General features: G+C 38.0%; 1 protein-coding gene across 4 annotated transcripts in view; it reads left to right on the forward strand.

The window, feature by feature from the left end:
- Window positions 1–17,908, forward strand: part of afap1l1a (actin filament associated protein 1-like 1a) — a 212,973-nt gene extending 195,065 nt beyond the window's left edge. For all 4 annotated transcript variants that reach the window (XM_072590975.1, XM_072590976.1, XM_072590974.1 and 1 more), the window contains 5 exons: window positions 4,218–4,382; window positions 9,983–10,030; window positions 11,847–12,037; window positions 13,754–13,870; window positions 15,643–17,908. In XM_072590975.1, coding sequence (XP_072447076.1) covers window positions 4,218–4,382; window positions 9,983–10,030; window positions 11,847–12,037; window positions 13,754–13,870; window positions 15,643–15,669 — 548 coding nt within the window. In that variant the 3' untranslated portion in view covers window positions 15,670–17,908. The remainder of the gene's footprint in view (window positions 1–4,217; window positions 4,383–9,982; window positions 10,031–11,846; window positions 12,038–13,753; window positions 13,871–15,642) is intronic.
- The last annotated feature ends 508 nt before the right edge of the window (window positions 17,909–18,416 follow it).

Genomic DNA, 18,416 nt, shown 5'->3' on the forward strand with positions numbered 1-18,416 from the left:
ATTGAGTTAATGATTTTCTCTTATTAGTCCAGTATTGATTATTCCTTTATGTTACCTGCTTTGGAATGCAGTTTTTTTTTCTACAATCCAGCAGGTTAAGACTGGCAGGAGTGAGATTGTATCTTGATTTGTTGTGTTTGCTCTGTTTAGGATGAAAATCAGTGGGAACAGAATTATTTTATTTCAGGAACCAGACTTTTCATATCTGTAAATTATTGATATTTTCAGATACTGGACTCTAGATAGACATTTCAGTCTAATTCAGGATGGCTGCCAACCCTAACAACACTGGGGAAAAAAAAGTGTGACACGGAGAGGGTAGGATCTCTGATCCTAGTATTCCATCACCATTTTAGTCAACATACATTGTTTCAATACTGCTTTTGGTTTTGAAATTTGTTTCAAGATTTGCAGAATTCCTCTTGACTTACCATGGCACCTTTGATTCTGGGTAACTGAACATAATTGAAATATACTTTCAGCCTGTTTCTTCTGTCCCAGAGAATATCAAAAAGTGGCAAATCCGACAGGCTTTGTCACTAAACCAATCCTGATGAAAGATTCTGACCTGAAATGTTGATTCCCCTGCTCCTCTGCTGCTAGACCTGCTGTATTTTTTCCAGCTCCCCCTTTTATCAATTTGTCACTAAATCTGACATGCATAGAGCCAAGATAACCATTTCTGTCTCATAATTAAAATAATTTCTGGTGAATGTATTTTAAGCAATTTAGTTATGTTAAATTAGATCTTGCATTTAAAAATTGCAATGAAATGCACAGATTTAGTTCATTTGAAAATAATCATAATATTAGATAATATGGGCGGCACGGTGGCACAGTGGTTAGCACTGCTGCCTCACAGTGCCAGAGACCCGGGTTCAAATCCCGCCTCAGGCGACTGACTGTGTGGAGTTTGCACGTTCTCCCCGTGTCTGCGTGGGTTTCCTCCGGGTGCTCCGGTTTCCTCCCACAGTCCAAAGATGTGCAGGTTAGGGTGAATTGGCCATGCTAAATTGCCCGTAGTACTTTTTTTTTTAAGGGGTAAATGTAGGGGTATGGGTGGGTTGCGCTTCGGCGGGTCAGTGTGGACTTGTTGGGCCGAAGGGCCTGTTTCCACACTGTAAAGTAATCTAATCTAATCTAGATCCCACGACACAGTGAGTAGGTTATTGTTACCTGTTGTAAAAAATGTCCAAAGCTGAGGTCTCCACAGCAGGTCTAAAATTTCTAAACTCAAAAGAAATATTAATGTGATTATTCCTTTTACCAAATGTCGAACATATAATCTGTGCATGTTAGGTGGGATTTCAATAATAGTAAAACTAAACTGCATCAGTCAGAAAATAATCAAAATCTTTTTACTGCAAGCTTGCAAATAAAAAATATCTGAACCACGATTATATTTCATCCTAAATACACCAGTGATTTGTTGCTTAAAGTCCAGAGAAATTGAACTGAATTTTCATCTAAAAGTTTTGATGACCACAGGGCTGTCATAAAACCACAGCTTTCTGTGTGCTGCTAAGGTATTGGACAGGCCTGCAATTCACAGCTGAATGTTATGATTACAGATAGACACAAAAAATGATAAAACTGTTCTTGTGGCAAGGTGGTTGCTTTATTGATGTTTCAGCTTCTTTGCAGATTGTCGTGTATATTCCTTCAGGGTTAGAGCAGACAATTCATTACAGCAGAATGATATTAATTAACAATGGTTTATTACAATGAGATTGAGATGCAGTTTGAAGCGCATCCCAGCTCCATAGAGCATTTCTGGCAATTCTCCTTCCTTATCCTTCACTCACCCCTATCCACCTTCTAATCCTCCTCATTACCCCCATCCCATTCAAGTATTCTATTTCCTGTTCATGACTCCTCATAACCACCAAGTCCCCTCAATGCCTTTTCCATTTCCCCTAATACTCCCATGTCCTCCCCATTCTTCAAAATACCTCCATCCATCCATACTGGTGAAATCCAGTATTTACTGTGGGCAGTCTTCAGGATTCTTTCTATCTGCTATCAATGTAAAGGTAAAGCCAACTTCCAATCAGCTAAGTATTTCACTTGTGGACCAGGCCAAACCTCCTCAAAATATTTTAAGAAGGTAGACTAGACCCTAACATTTTCTTAATTTAAAGGCAGATACCAAGTGGATTGTCCAGGTGTGATGCAGCTGGTCAAACCACTTGACTTTGAGCAAAACAGAATTTATTTAAACACTACAGTTGAAATACAAACAAAAGAAAATGGAATTTAGTATGACTTAATTTTGGAAAATGTAACTGACCCAATACAGTAACTATTACTAATTAACTGCTCCAATTCAACAACATCCCTTAATCACACCCCTTGGCAAAAAGGTACATTCAAACACAGATTCTTACAGGCAGGAGGGAACAACATCCAAAGAGATTTCAGAAGGTCAGAGGTGTTGCTTACTGAAGCTTGCAGCTCCCTTGGACTCTCACATCTTGTGACTGCTGCAGCTAAAACAAACTAGAAAAACCTGAACTAGGATAACTGGCCACTCCCCTTCCATTGTTAAATGAGATCCTTCCTAGACTGTTTGGCACCTCTGCCTTTACAACCTCTTTTCAAGAAAACCAAGGACAAAATAACCTTTTTTAAAGTGACAGCATCATCACACTTATAGTTGATAATTGGCTAAGCATCCAAGCTTGGCTGTCAAACCAAACCTGAGAAAGCTAAATAATGGAGCCTATTTAAATTACTTCAGGTTTCCTATCATAAAAGTATTCCAGGAGTATGTAATTGCTTTTTGTTCGCTCTTAATTTAAAATGGCTGAGCATTTGAATCATTTCAGATTATCAGACTAAAGATCGCAAGCACTGTTTCCTTCAGTATTGAATGGATAAAAGCATCTTGTCAATGCGAATAGTACTCTTGTGCATCTCAACACTTACCTGACACTGATCAAAGCAATGGCCTATTTCCCTTTGCAAGATCAACTTATGTAGTTGAAAAAAAACTTTTTCTTTGTACTTCAATGTCTGTCAATCAAAAAGAGTCCAAGAGCAAGTGACTGTTTTAGGTCCCCAATTGCACTGATTTTCCACACAGTTCACAACTCCTGGAGGATGATACACTTCCTGAAAGAGGGAACTCAATTTTGTTAAGATTACAGGGGGGGTGGAGGGGGAAGACAAACATGTATTTGGAACTTGAGCTGCTCATCCCTGCAACAGAAGGATTGTTACCTTTACGTGTCACACAGATGAACATTGCTGGAAACAGAAACGGCATGAGGAATCTTGGACATCCTACCTGCCATTTTTAAAGGATGCCTGAGTTGACGAGACTCAGTGAAAATCTTGCCTTAAGTTTGTCTTTTCTGTGGTCTGTTAGCATTTCAGTGTCTATTTTCAATACCTGTTTAATTGCAGCTGCAGTTCCATCTGATGCTTAAACTTCTTCAGCATACAAACTGCTCCTTTACACAAGACAATTATAAGCCTAAAATCTGTTTTATTTTTCCGTGTAAATTTTTGTATGATTTTAATAGGAGTTGGCTATGTAAATTTGTCATGGCACCTTGTTGGCAATGGTGATACTGAGGCACCAAAGTTTTATTCTTTCAAGACTGCTATGACTATTGCCATTTAGACCAGCTGGGCTCACTTTAAATTTTTTTTTTGGCATGAGATAGAGGGAGGAAATTTTTAACCAGATATAATACAGAAAACAAAAAGAATTCATTATGTAATAACAGACCACAATAGGGCAATCAAACACAACTAAAGATAAGGAAAAACACGGTTGGTACGGAAAGATTCATTTGTGAATGACTGGGAGAGGTACAAAATTTTTTTATCAATTCCAAATTATTAGCTGCTCACATCTAATTATTAACCTCAGACTAAAAATTGAAGGTAAGACATTACTGTCCATATTAAATGAAAAGATTCATTTATTAATTTAACTATTTGCAGATTTGATGAATAACATGTTTTGGCAGATCTTGAAATTTTTGATACATATATGAATTATTTTCATAGAAATATGCATCTCTCCCCCATTGCACCCAACTGGGAAATTGAAACCAAATTGCAGTAGGGAGAATGGAATTCAAGCATGACTATTGTATCATTATGAAATGAAATGGGGATCAATTTGAGCTGCAAACCAAAATCTATTTATTGAAAACAAGTTTTCAATTTACTGCCTGTAGCTTGATGCCATCCATATCTTTCAGATGCGACTCAGTCCAAATATGGGAAGACACGAGCAGAAGAAGATGCAAAGAAATGGCTGACCGAACAGGAGGCACTTGAAAATCAGAAAGATTCAATTCGCAGAGAACTGATACAGCTCCGCAAAGAGAAGAAAGAGTTCCGTGAAGCCCTGAAAGCACTTAAAGGTACAAGCATTCACACTTACTCCCTAAAATTAGTAATTTTGGAGCTTAGTAATGGATTTGAATCACATCCATTTGTCACATGGGGACAGGAATCAATCAGTTGTTAAATACTGGATAAATAGTTAAAGATGTAAAGCCTTTTCTTTCAGTACTTTTGTTCTCAGAAGTGCCACGGTGAGTTAAAGATTTTTAACCTTAATTTCTATTACATCACTTTGGAAAAAAATAACTTAGGTCCACATGCAATTACAATTTTAATTTGTGTTCATTTTCAATTCTTAGCATCAGGGTGCCACTTTCATGCAACAGAAAATAAAATATGATCATCTTTCTCAATAAGTCAGCTAATACAATATAATCAGTGGAGGCTGAGCCATTATGCACCAAAGCTGAATTTCTGATTTGTGCTAAGTTAAATGATCAGGCAATTTCATGCCATGGACATAACAATTGACCCCACCCCATGAATTTATCGTTAAGATACTGGCCTAAAACTGCTCTTAAAGCACAGTAGATATGAACTAATCTTGTCACACAAAGTTAAGATTTGTCTAATCCAGTCTAAATACACTTTGTGCTATGTGATAATTTAATTTCTGAACAATAATTATTTCAAGGTCTCTGGCAAAGGGATGGTGCTCAGACTGACTTTGTAGAAAACAGCCCAAAAAGATCTAGTGGCTTGTAGAACATCAATTTCCCACATTCCAACATGGATTTGGAACTGTAAACGTCTATAAAGGGATCTGTGATATAGACCAAAAAAGAAAGTGCACTCATCAACCCAGCTGAGCAACAAAATTTACATTCTTACAACAGTTAACCAGGAATTTAAAAATTGTTCTTAAAGATCAAATTATAATTAACAGTTTAGTCATTGAACAGAAGGCAATTTAAAGATTGTGATGAACATATATCTTGAAGTCAGAACTGAAATATCAAATAAAAGAAATATTTGTTTTAAAATTTGTGTAATTTTCATAGAATCCCTTGTGTGGAAGCAGGCCATTTCAGCCCACCCAATACAGAAAAGCATCCCACCTAGACCCAGCACCCTATCGTTTCCTCATATCCCATGGCTAATCCACCAAACCTGTAGGTCTTTGGACTATGGGAGAAAACCAGAACACCCAGCAGAAACTATGCAGACACAGGGAGAAGGTGCAAACTCCACACAGACAGTCGCCAAGAGTGGAATTGAACTTAGGTGCCTTGCACTGTGAGGCATTAGTGTAACCGCTGAACCACCGTGACATTCCATATTTATCAAATTAGTTTTCCACAGCCAGAGAAGCTGTTCAGTGATCAAGACTCAGGACACCATCAACCCTTCAGTTCAAACGGTTTTTGCGTTTTCTATGTTCTACTGCAATGCAATTGGTGCATAAAATGTTGCATTTTATTTCAACTTACAGATTCTGATTTGAGTGCATCTGCAAAGACAGAAATAGTGCACCCAGTAAGGAGCAAGGTGTCGCTGACTGTAGTTGCTGGATTTTTGTTTAACTGTGCAGATGAGAACACCAGAAGTTGCTGTCAGTTTTACACAGGCAATGCAGAATAGTGACAGTTTTGCAGTCATTGGAGCCACATGTTGGGCCATCAAATTCATCCACTTTGATTTACACTACTTTCAGTCTTAATTTCATAGTCCTTCACTCTAAATTGTCAAGTGAATACACTATTGCTAGCCATGTTCATCCAGATCAGTGATGTCCTCTTTTCCTTACTGCAATGTCATTATCAGCTCACACAGTCAGCAATTCCTCACACAAAATATTTAAATACTCCAATGCACAATGGCAAATCTCAATCATCTGTTTCACATCTTTTTCTGTAACATCTATTGCCATCTGGTGGCCAACAAAAGTATACTCACCTTCTTTCAAGAAAAACCTTTTTTAAGTTATCCAGACCCCATCCATCAAATCAAAAAATCAGAAAAGATCCTGCGTTGGTTGATATTAATCCTCCAATCAACTGAAAACATTAAAAAACTAAATTAGCATAAATACACAAATAAGTAGCAGTAAAACAACAAAAATAACATAGACCAAAAGTTTTTTAGTGGTTCTGAAAGGATCAATATTGCAGATTGTATTAGGCAAAACCCAATCTGATGATACCAGGGAATAGAGGAGTCCAACTCCAGATCCCAATGAGGTCAGAAGTATCATCTTTGCTCCTGATACATTTAGAATAATGTCTAACTAACGAATGTAACTTGTAAATACTACTATTTTGCAATAAACTGCATTTTGTTAAAATGAATGCCTCTTCTTATTGTTAAGAAGAGGTTCATTCTCTACCACTGTTATCCAAATAGTCCCTCCAAACCTCTGAATCAGTGTAAAAAGGATTGATGATGACTTTGTTAGCCCACTGGTGGTTTCCGTGCCTCTGAGTCAGGGTGTGTCATAACATTTCTGAACAGATTAGTGGCAGTACCCTATCCAAACCACAAGCACCTAACCACACTGTCAAAATAAAAATAAATTATTAAAATGCGGCAGGGCGGCATGGTGGCTCAGTGGTTAGCACTGCCGCCTCACAGCACCAGGGTCCCAGGTTCGATTCCAGCCTCGGGCAATTGTCTGTGTGGAGTTTGCACATTCTCCCCGTGTCTGCGTGGGTTTTCTCCAGGTGCTCCGATTTCCTCCCACAGTCCAAAGATGTGCAGGTCAGGTGAATTGGCCATGTTAAATTACCCATAGTGTTAGGTGTTAGGGTCTGGATGGGTTACTCTTCGGAGGGTCGGTGTGGACTTGTTGGGTGAAAGGGCCTGTTTCCACACTGTAGGGAATCTAATCTAATCAAAAAAAAACTAAACATAAGAAGTGATACAGTAAGTATGTGCATAATGTCTTGTTTCAATTTGTTCATACCTCACCTTGAGCAATGGAAGTATTTAAAAATGTCTGAAAAAGCTCAGGAACTTTCTTCAGCTCAGTGTCTCTTCAAACAAGTTGATGCAGTCTGCAATTTTTTCAATCCAATCAAATATCTTTTCCATGTTTTCATGCAACAGTGCAAACATCCGGAGCTCGTCCATGGCCTTAACAGTATGTCAGTGGGCAGGCATTCGTCAGACTCTTCAGGATTACAAGACCCCTCAGCCATACTTGTAGGGATTCAAAGAGAGCTGTCAATGTCTAATGATGACTTGATGTTGATCTCACACAGTAGTGATGCTTCATTCTGTTCTACTTGGCTCATGTGTACTTATGGCAAGTTGGCACAAGTTGCGCTAATCCAGAGTTAGTTAAAAATCACGCAACATCAGGTTATAGTCTAACAGGTTTATTTGGAAGTACTAGCTTTCAGAGTGCTGCTCCTTCATCAGGTAGCTATGGAGCAGGATCGTAAGAGATGAAGGAACAGCGCTCCAAAAGCTAGTACTTCCAAATAAACCTGATGGACTATAACCTGGTATTGTGTGAGTTTTAACTTTGTCCACCCCAGTCCAACACCAGCACTTCTACATCATAATTCAGAGTTAGATAGTCTTTTATTGGAGATGGTTATTACCAGACATTTGTGTGGTGTGAATTGGTACTTGCCACTTGTCAGCTCAAGCCTGGATATTGTCCATATCTTGTTGGGGTATTTGAATATGGACTAAATCTGAGCAGTCATGAATGGTGCTGAACATTGTGCAGTCATTGGCGAGCATCCCCATTTCTGACTTTATGGAGGGAAGATCATTGATGAAGCAGTTGAAGATGGTTGGGCCTAGGACAGTACCCTGAGGAAGTCCTACAGAGATGTCGTGAAGTTGAGATGACCGACCTCCAACAGCTACAACCACCTTCCTGTGTGGCAGTCATCACTCCAACTGGTGGAGTGTTTGATCCACGCCCGCCCCCATACCTGGTGATTCCAGTTTTGCTAGGGCTTCTTGATGCCACACTCTGTCCAATGCAGCCTTGTTGTCAAGGGCTGTCACTCTCACCTCACCTCTGGAATTCAACTATTTTTGTCCATGTTTGAACCAGGACTGTGTTGAGGTCAGGAGTTGAGTGGCCCTGGCAATACCAAACTGGGTATCACTGAGCAGGTGCTGCTTGATAGTATTGTTAGTGACACCTTCAATCACTTTACTAAAGAGTAGAGTGATGGAACGATAATTGGCTGAGTTGGATTTGTCCTGCTTTTTATGCACAAGACACACCTGAGCAACTTTCCACATTGTCAGGTAGATGCGAATGTTGTTTTCCTACTGGAAGAGCTTGGACAGAGTGTGGCATCAAGGAGCCCTAGCAAAACTGGAATCACCAGGTATGGGGGGCGGGGGTGGATCAAATGCTCCACCAGTTGGAGTGATGGGAGCAACAAGTTCTGAAGCACAAGTCTTCAGTACTTTTGCTGCAGTGTTGTTACCCTTTGCAGTCTCCAGTGTCTTCAGTCTTTCCTTGATATCACATGAGTGAATCAAATTGGCTGAAGACTGGCATCCACTTGACACATCTGGCTTAAGATTGCTGCCTTATCATTTGCACTGATTTGTTAGGCCCTTCCATCATTGAGGATGGGGATATTCATGGAGCCTCCTTCTCCAATGAGTTGTTTATTGACTACCATCATTCATGATTGGATATGGCAGGACTGCAGTGCTTAGATCTGATCTTTTGGTGCGGGATTGCTTAGCGCTGCCTATCATTTATGCTGTTTGGTAGTTTCACAAGGTTAACACTTCATTTTTAAGTATGTCTGGTGCTACTTCTAGCATGCCTTCCTGTACTCTTCACTGAACCTGGGTTGATCCCTGGGCTTGATGATAATGGATAAGTGATGGGCCATGAAATTGCAGATTGTGCTGGAGTACACTTCTGCTGTTGATGACCCACAGCACCTCATGGATTCCAAATCTTGAATTGCCAGATCCGTTCAAAGTCTGTCCCATTTGGCCTGGTGATAGTGCCACACAACACACTGGAGGGCCTTCTGAATGTTAAGGCGGGACTTTATCTGTGCAGTAATCACTCTTACCAATACTGTCATGCATGTTTTTCCCCTTCTTGTTGCTTCCCTTTGCCACCTGCCACAGACCCAGCCTAGCAGTTATATCCATTAGGACTGGGCTAGCTCGATCAGTGGCGCTGCTACTGAGCCACTCTTGGTGGTAGATATTGAAATCCCTCATCCAGAACACATTTCACACCCTTGCCAGCCTCGATGCTCCCTCCAAGTGCTGCTCAACATCGAGGGAGGATGGTACATGGTAATAACCTGAAGTCATGAGATTTCGTGGGGTCTGGAGTCAATGTTGAAGAGTCCCAGAGCAACTCCCTCACAACTATGTGCCATTATACCACCATGTCTACTGGATCTGTCCTGCTGGTGGGACAAGACACATCCAGGAATGATGATAATGGTGTCTAGTATCTATCATTCAGTGCATCTGATGTAATCTGTGTGATAAGCTGAAAATGTTGACATCGAACCTGCTCACAAATAATGTTATGAATATTACACTCCTTGATTCTCCAAACCTTCCCAACTTGCCCAATCATGATTTTACTCATGCAACACAACCCCTTGATTGTTTGCTGTGTCAGTTTCAAAGCAGTTTCCTCAGTACAAATATTTTATGTCTCTAGGTGAAGACGATACAGTGCTATCACCAATGTCACTGGAAAGAAAAAAAGGTAAGTAAATTACATTTAAAGCATATTTAAACACTTATAAGAATCCATGCATACTTTCGTTGTGAATTTCTATGTGTAAGCAGAAATGATCCAGTTAATAAAAGGCAAAGTGACACAATGATAAACCATTGGAATATTGGTGTGTATTGCCATGAAATTGAGGTACATTTACTTGTTCACCAAGAGACTGGAGAAATGGGAGCAGTATGCTCCTCACTGCATGTGGCGAGAAAGGCTAATATTTGAATGACAAAAACAAAATTGCTGGAAAAACTGAGCAGGTCTAGCAGCATCTGTGGAGAGAAAGCTGCGTTAGTATTTTGGGCCCATTGTTCCTTCTTCAAAGTAATTGGGTGAGTTGGCCCTGGCGAGGTAATTGTTCACTTCTCACCCACTCAGCAATTAAGTGCCGGTTTCGAAGGTCCATCAGGGATGTTCTTGACTCACTGCCACTGAGATTCTTAAAGAGGGAAATCAATGGCATCAACTCACCATCTCCCTGTTTACTTAACTTCCCAACAGGTAGGTCAAGTGACTGGTTTCCCAACTAGGTAACTGGAGCAACATGCCTACAAGGCTTGAGGAGGTCGGAGAAAAGGAGGCTCCAGTCTAGAGCCAATCAGGAGCAGGAAAGCTGGGGGGGGGGGGGAGAAAGCGGGCGTTGGGAAGAAGGTGTGCAGGGTTAGCACACACTCTTGCCTTTGCCTCTGAACTCCTCTGAACTCTTGACTCTCTTCTCTCCACACACCACCAGACCCAAAAAGATCAGATCTATATTCTTGCCATTTGGAAATCTTCAGGTGATTCGGTGACCTTAAGGTCCCAGATGCTGGCCTCTGGCTGATGTATTTTGGGAAGACAGGACTTTAACACTGCAAACTGTGACTTGCTGAGAAGCTCTTTGCTAACTGATCGAAGCCCAATCTGACAAACTCGCTCATTGGTGGGATGGGGTGGAGAATTTATTACTACACCTCTATACGCAATCACTAGAAAATTAAATATCAGTCTTAAAGATGGAAAATGTGGGGAAATGTGGTCAAAGTGAAAAAAAATTCAAATTATCTTTTTCTATCAAAATTTCAATTTCCCCTTTGAGGTTTAAATGGCACGTTCAGAATCTTGTTCATGAACACCAACCTTATTTTAATGCATTGTCACCTCATTATTCACCCAACCAACCTCACTTCAATGCAGCTTCAAATTCTCCATTCCTTCCCTGAGAAATAAGATGATGCCAATATCTAACATGAGAGTCAGAGCAATGTCTCGCTTTACACTTTCTTGAAAACTGCCAGCCTCTCTGGCTTGCACTGAATTATAGCACACAGGGAGATGCAGGCAGTTCGTAACAGTGTGGAGCACTGAACGATTGAGAGGTGGACAGGTTGCTATATGGTACTGTGATACATCAATGTCACATCAACAGCAAAAGTCAGCTGGCTTCTTTTGCAAAACACACTGCAAGTGCTTCAGCCAGATGGTGAGGCCCGTTAGTAGAATGGAGACTAACATTATTGCAATTCTAATGTGATAAGCTGTCAACAGTGTCAGAAGAAATGGTGAGGAAATTAGCAAGGAAAAAGAATGAATGTACCAGAATAATATCAAGGGATAGGTACTCATTCTCAATTGATCCTAAGTAATCCATAACTGAAACTTCCTATAAATTGAGAGTGGTTCAATTCATATAATTTCAGATTAAGCTACATCTTGTACTTGGAATTCTTTAGTAACTCTTTACAAAGGTTTCATTTTAGATGTTAAAAGGAAATATGAATCATGCAGATGGTAATTCTGTTTATAATGTTCCCAGGTAAAAAATCTCAAATTGCTCTCGAGGAGAAACTCAGATTATTGGAAGAAAAATGTAAAGATAAAGAGGTTGAACGGGTGGATGTGGAACTCAAATTAACACAAGTAAAAGAGAATCTGAAGAAAGCCGTTGCAAGGGGAGCAGAAATTAATTCATCCATTGACTCCAAATCAGACACTTCTGGTCTACAGGTACTTGAAAAATACTATTTTGCAAAAAAAAAATCAATCATGAAAAATAAAACAATTAACCTCATATGTGTTATCTAGAAGAGGTCAGTTTATGGAAATTTATTCTCTTTGAGTTAGGAAGTTGTCTGTTCAAGGGTCACTCAGTTACTTGATCACAGCTTAGGTTCCGATATCAGTACAAGATTGACAAATGCAATACTTCCTCAGTCTATCAGTTTTACTAAACTCCCAGTTGCCTCTTCAGTTAAGTGTAAAATATATTATTATACTATCTGTAAGTGACAGCAGGTTCTTCTGGTGTTCTGACCAATATTCCTCTTTCAATCAGCAACAAAAACAAGTGAACAGATCAGCCATCTTATTGTACCATTTTGATATGTGCAAAATCTTCCAACATGTTTACAAAATGAAGCAGTAATCTCATTTTGAAGTAATTAAATTGTATATTGAGTGCTTCAATGCATTTCAAGAACTATATTATCAAAGTCCCAAATAACATTAGTCCTTTTACCATTCAAGGAAAAGAAAAATTTCCAAAAACTGTTCACCTAAGCTTGAAAGTGTTTCCCTAAGAGGGTAGATTTTGTTCACCAAAATTGAGTTCAAAGTGAAAGTGATGCCCTAGATAATTTTTAATATCTACAGTACAGATTCAAGTTTTTCCCTCACCTAAAAGGTTATTTTAAAGATTCTATTGACCTCTGAACTCCTAAGCTAAAGAAAGGGTTCTTTTGTTTTGGAGGGGGAGGGGCTGCTGCTATGAGTGAGAACTTACAACCTTCATGTTAATGACTTGTTCCAAAATATTTATCTTAAATGTTAAATGAGGCAAGATTCAGTATATACCTGAATTTCTATTCTCATCTTGCTGGGAGTACAAAAGTAGAAAGTCTTCCTTTTATGTTTACACAACAATGGATTGTATTAATGATTCCCTAATAGCTATACTATCAAATGCACTGTCTGGAATGTGATTAAGCTACATACCGAAGAATATCACCGGTATCATCTCAAACTCACCTTTAGCTGCCTCATTAAAGCAATGGGCAAAGGAAGGGAACGATAAACCTAGATACTCAAAATCCCTGATTTATCACCAAATTTGTTTGGAAAGTGTACTCATTTGAACATGATTTGGAGGTGCAGGTGTTAGACTAGGGTGTACAAAGTTAAAAATCACAATAATCACCAGATTATAGTCCAACAGGTTTATTTGGAAGCAATACTTTCGGAGCGCCGCTCCTTCATCAGGTGGTTGAACATTTCAGCTAAAACAAATGATGTTCTCATCCAATGTCTTCAATATTTACATATACCACCAACACAAAAACAGATCTCTTACCTGACCATTTATGTGAACTAACAGAGGATTTTTAGTCAGTGTGACTTGGCACTTCCAAATAGGTCCAGAAACAGAGTACAAAATCTATGCTGCAGCAAATGAAATGGTGGCTTGGTGGAATATTTTGACCAATGGCATTAATGTTCTCTTGGTGAGAACTGTACTCAAGCTTAAAGTGAAAGTATTTGGCTTCCACTTGCAATTGTGTGGTCCAGCAATTCCTTTTCACATTTGGTATGTATTGTCACATACTTAGTTTCGGAAATAAATGAACAGATAGAATGTGTTTTTGGTGGAAAATAAGAAAAATCTCTGCTCTTCACTGCTATTGGTAAGTAGTTTAGTTATTAAAATATTGTCTTGTGTTCCCCCAGGGTGAGAATAGTTATACAGAACACCATTTTCTCCCTGTGAATTGTGCTTCAGAAATGAAAAGGAGAGCTCCCACCATGATATCTTCCAGTAAAGGATGTGTGTTACAGAAGGCCAAGGTATCAGCATGTTTTGATAGCTTATCTTTAGTAGGAAACAAGACAACATGGATTTAACTCCAGCTTTCCACCATCAGTACGCCAATTACATTTTTATTCAAATGACAGTTTCTCATCAGTATATAAATGTGTTCCCCATCACGAGGAACATGACTGGAAAAGCATGTGCACAAACAGATCCATCCCAGATCACAATGTACAAACTGACCTTCAAATAATCCTTTTGAAAAAAAAACTAGACTTATATATTGATTATAGAATATAAACTACCAGCATTGGTGCAGAAGAACATTTCTATTTCAGTTGTCATGTGTATACATACCTTAAACACATGGCAACATGACCTATCTTGACTGTTCAATCCTATCTGCCAACTTCCAAGACAAGTATAACCCTAAACATGCATTGGAGCTGAAAAGATTCATTCCAACACTTACTGGGAGTATAGCCATAAAGACAAATTTATCAGCTGAAAAGTAGGATCAATGTATACACTAATTCTGGGCATAAACATGCATTTTGGGAGCAAAAAAATGCATATTAAAACTATGCATGTCAGTATACTTTTACGTCATTATCTATGCTGAGTTCTGCATTAATATCATTTATTACACATGAATTTAATGGAAAATCATTTATGGAAGAGTATTGTACAAGATGAATTGGATTTCTGCATTGTAAAATCCTTAATTTATGGTAGTGTATCCAAATATCTTGCAAACATTTTCATACAGCACAGAAAATATGTATTGCCATTCACCTTACCCCCAGCACTCCTCAATGGTTCCCTTGGCATTGTTACACAGGATCTAACTCAAGTGAGAGTTAGAAAACTTCAGATATTCAGTGCTACATGACTCTGGTAGTAGGTAGCATGCTGGGAGATGTTTCATTGTTTGGGATGCCTCTTCATAGTCAGATGGTGTAGCAGAAAACAAATTAAATTCACTTTAATCATTTCTACTTGTGAATGTATAAAAGTAGTGATATATTTCACATGGGCTAATACATGAAAAAGCTGTTTATTGAATTCAGTACAAAATGTGTTCAGATTTTGCAGTCAGTTGTGATTCAATAGCACAGATTTTAAGCTGTCCACAAAAACTTAGCACAAAAACCTAATTTGAGTCTGGAACAAAGATATGGGGATCTCCAGACATCCAGAAATAGTGACACCATCAAACAGGGTAAGCAGCCATTCACTCCCATTGAAGGGTTCCAAGAAAATAAACCAAGAAAAGGACAGCCTTCATACTTCATAATTTGCGAGCAAAGCTTTTAATATGTACATCCAAAATGTTGACAAAAAGATAGTTTGGTTCATAACATTAAAATAATAGAAACACAAATAGCATTATACAACTATAAAATTAGTGTTTCATGGCCAAACATTGGCACAAGTCTGCATGTGACTTAACATGCCATTAAGAACTGTTACACTTCACAAGGTTTAATTTGCTCGGTTTTTAAAATGTAGTATCACAACAAGTCCATAAAGATGGAAATGTGGCCTGTGGTGGAGCAGAAAATTGACAGTAAACTGGATTTTTTTTACATTTAACCACACATTCTGTTGATTTCAAAAACAAACACACTCATTAAAACTGCAAAAGTTGGGATCCTTGTACAGACAAATCAAGTCAAAATAGAACCTTTGAGGGAATAATATCAATCAAGCAACATTCCAAAGCATTAAAAAGGACAGTGAATTGTTTCATGATTCACAACTTGATTTGCCAAATTGTAAAGATTTGTTTTGTTTTCAATTATAGGAATGGGAGAAAAAGACAGGAACATGAAATGGATTGAAGAAGGTGGATGCAAAGTATTATTTATTAAAATGGAAAAAAAAGTAATAAATTTGAAGTGTCAAAAAATTTTCAGAATGTTGCAAATGCAAGATCTTCCTACTCCTTCAGAAACAGCAAATGGGAGCATGTTCAGAAAATGAAATGCGATAGGATGTGGAGTCATAAGGGATTGTCATAGTTGTATTATTATTGTATTTCAATACGAAAATCTTTCTTCAGATTGTGTTTCAGAATTTCTCCCATATGTCACAGAATTCATTCCTTTATCTTGTAGTGACTATTCTAATTAAGACTGGAATGAAAATCCAATACGTTCAAACATTAATCAAAGACAAATTCTTATTTATAAAATTGTACATTTGCTATAGTAAGTGCGTGCCTTCAGGAATAAATCAATAAATGATCATAACAATTTATCCTGATAAGTATGGATGATGATAGTTGGACTAGCCTTTAATATTGTTAGGTTAAACATTAAACAAGATTTTAACAAAAAAAAAAATCACTGACTCTTTTTGTATAAACTGTGAACGATGAGCACTTTGGGATGGAACCTAGACTGCTCAGTTAATGGGAAAAAAAAACCAAAAATATTTTTAAATGTCTGAAATTAATTTGGGACATCAATGCACAATTCACTCCCAAGCATAACTACATCATGGTGATATTTCACTCTAACCTCCCTTTCCTGCCTCAGGATCTTTATGCTCTGATCTATTAATGGCATTAACATCTGGAACCTAAACGCCTTTCTCAACAGCTATGCAAAATTAGTGTTCGGGTTATCTGTCCCACAATGTTAGGAGATAAATTTCTTATATCTGTTTCTCTTTAAGTATGTAGGTATAATATTATCAAGCTCTATAAGTCCAGACAAAGCTCATAACACCACATTTACCCCATCGTACATAATGTATGGTTCTGATGTCAAATTTTCTTAGACTTCTTCCTTCCAATGAATAAAAGGAGTTAGTTGTTCAATTTGGTGTCCATATTTCAATTAGATCAATGGATTGAGACAAATCATAGCCTGATCACTAAAACTATAGGTAATCCAGAAGTATTTTGTTAATACCATGTCACAGAGGTAATGAATAATAATACTTCATACGATTACTTTTTATAATTCAAATTATTCATAAAATGTGGCATGGTGTGGCTATGATTACTGTAAAATTACAATATATATATTTTGAGAATGAAAGCAAAATAGCAATACCAAACCACCTAAAGAGATTAGATGGCATGTAGAAGCCTTTAGTTAAAATAGTATCTTTTAAAAAATGAAGTAAAAACAGAATTCCAGAGCTTTAGGTCCTGGGCAACTGGAATTGCAAGCAGGATTGGTGGAATAATATTCAAGAAACCAGGTTAGATGAGTCAACTCTCAGGATTGTGGAGCCAAGAGAAGGTTATAAACAGAGAGAGGGAGACATTGCTACTACCATATTGCTGCTATTTGACAAAAAGGCTAAACTAGATGGGGTTCTAATATCACCAGAAAAAAGCCAGAAGAAATATTCATTTTGAACCTTAAAAATGTTAAATGTGAAAAGAGTTTTGAACAAATTGTAGCTATTCATTCAGTACCTTTTGAGAAGCTGCAGGATTCAAAAATTGTGTTAATCTTACAATCTTCAAAATGTAACATTTCTGATACTTTAATGCTATTACCATAAAAATATTACTGGTCAAAAATATTCTGAAACTCCTGTTTTGTTTAAAGCATTTTCTGAACTAATTTCTAATTTTTAATACTTGGATCAGAGCAACAAATCTTTCCTAAAAAAATGCATATCTTAAAAACAGGTTGTAAATAAGTGGAATCAATTTGCAGTGTCTTTATATGTTTCAAATGAGAATTACCATGTTTTCTTAAACAACTGTCCACTTGCCTTATTCACATAATGTTACTGGTGTCTGCTTGTTCATTCCATTTTATAGTGAATTCTTCTGTGTACCTGGATAAAAGTAGGAACCAATGCTGTTGACGTTTTTTACTCTGATATTTCTTGCCAGTTGACTGATTTGATATTCAGTCATGTACAATTTGATTGTCAGTTTTCAAACTTGCAATAAATATGGATTAATTTGTAAGCACTTTAAAGGGATAAGATTCTGCATATATTTAAGGACTAATGAACAGTTTTCTTAATTAACAGTAACAGATCGGGTTATCATGTAAACTCCCTGCCCCACCCTCAAAAATAAACCTTTTGCATAACAATGTTATAATTGAGTGCACTATGTAACTGCAAACCATTTCCAGGACGTGAAATGTGACTAGTTTGTGCCATGACGCGATCTCTAACATGACAGGTTGAACCCTGTGCTTTTGCTACATTTCTGCTTATTACTCACTCACTGACTATATTCTTAAAAATAGTTCCTGGATCACAAGCAACAGAAAGCATCAACATTTAGAAACGTTTGGAAGAGTAAGCAGTGAAACATTTAAAGTTTTCCCTCTGCTTAGTGAATCAGTAGGAAAACAGGAGAAAGTGAAAGTAGACTTCTGTTTCCCTGCTCATCATAGTCAAACTTAATCCAGATAACCAAGGTTTTGACCATCAGCTGGAGATCCAGAGGGAACTCCAGAATACCTTCTTTCTGGCAGTATTGAGGGGTTACCTTCCCCAGGGCAAGGATCCGGAGGGGCAGAAATCCTGTTTTTTGTAAACTGTTAGCCAGTAGAGCTCCATTTCAGATGGTATAATCAGGAACAGTTGCAGTTG

Source organism: Chiloscyllium punctatum, chromosome 20 (genome assembly GCF_047496795.1).
Source record: "Chiloscyllium punctatum isolate Juve2018m chromosome 20, sChiPun1.3, whole genome shotgun sequence".
In the NCBI taxonomy this organism is placed as follows: Eukaryota; Metazoa; Chordata; class Chondrichthyes; order Orectolobiformes; family Hemiscylliidae; genus Chiloscyllium; species Chiloscyllium punctatum.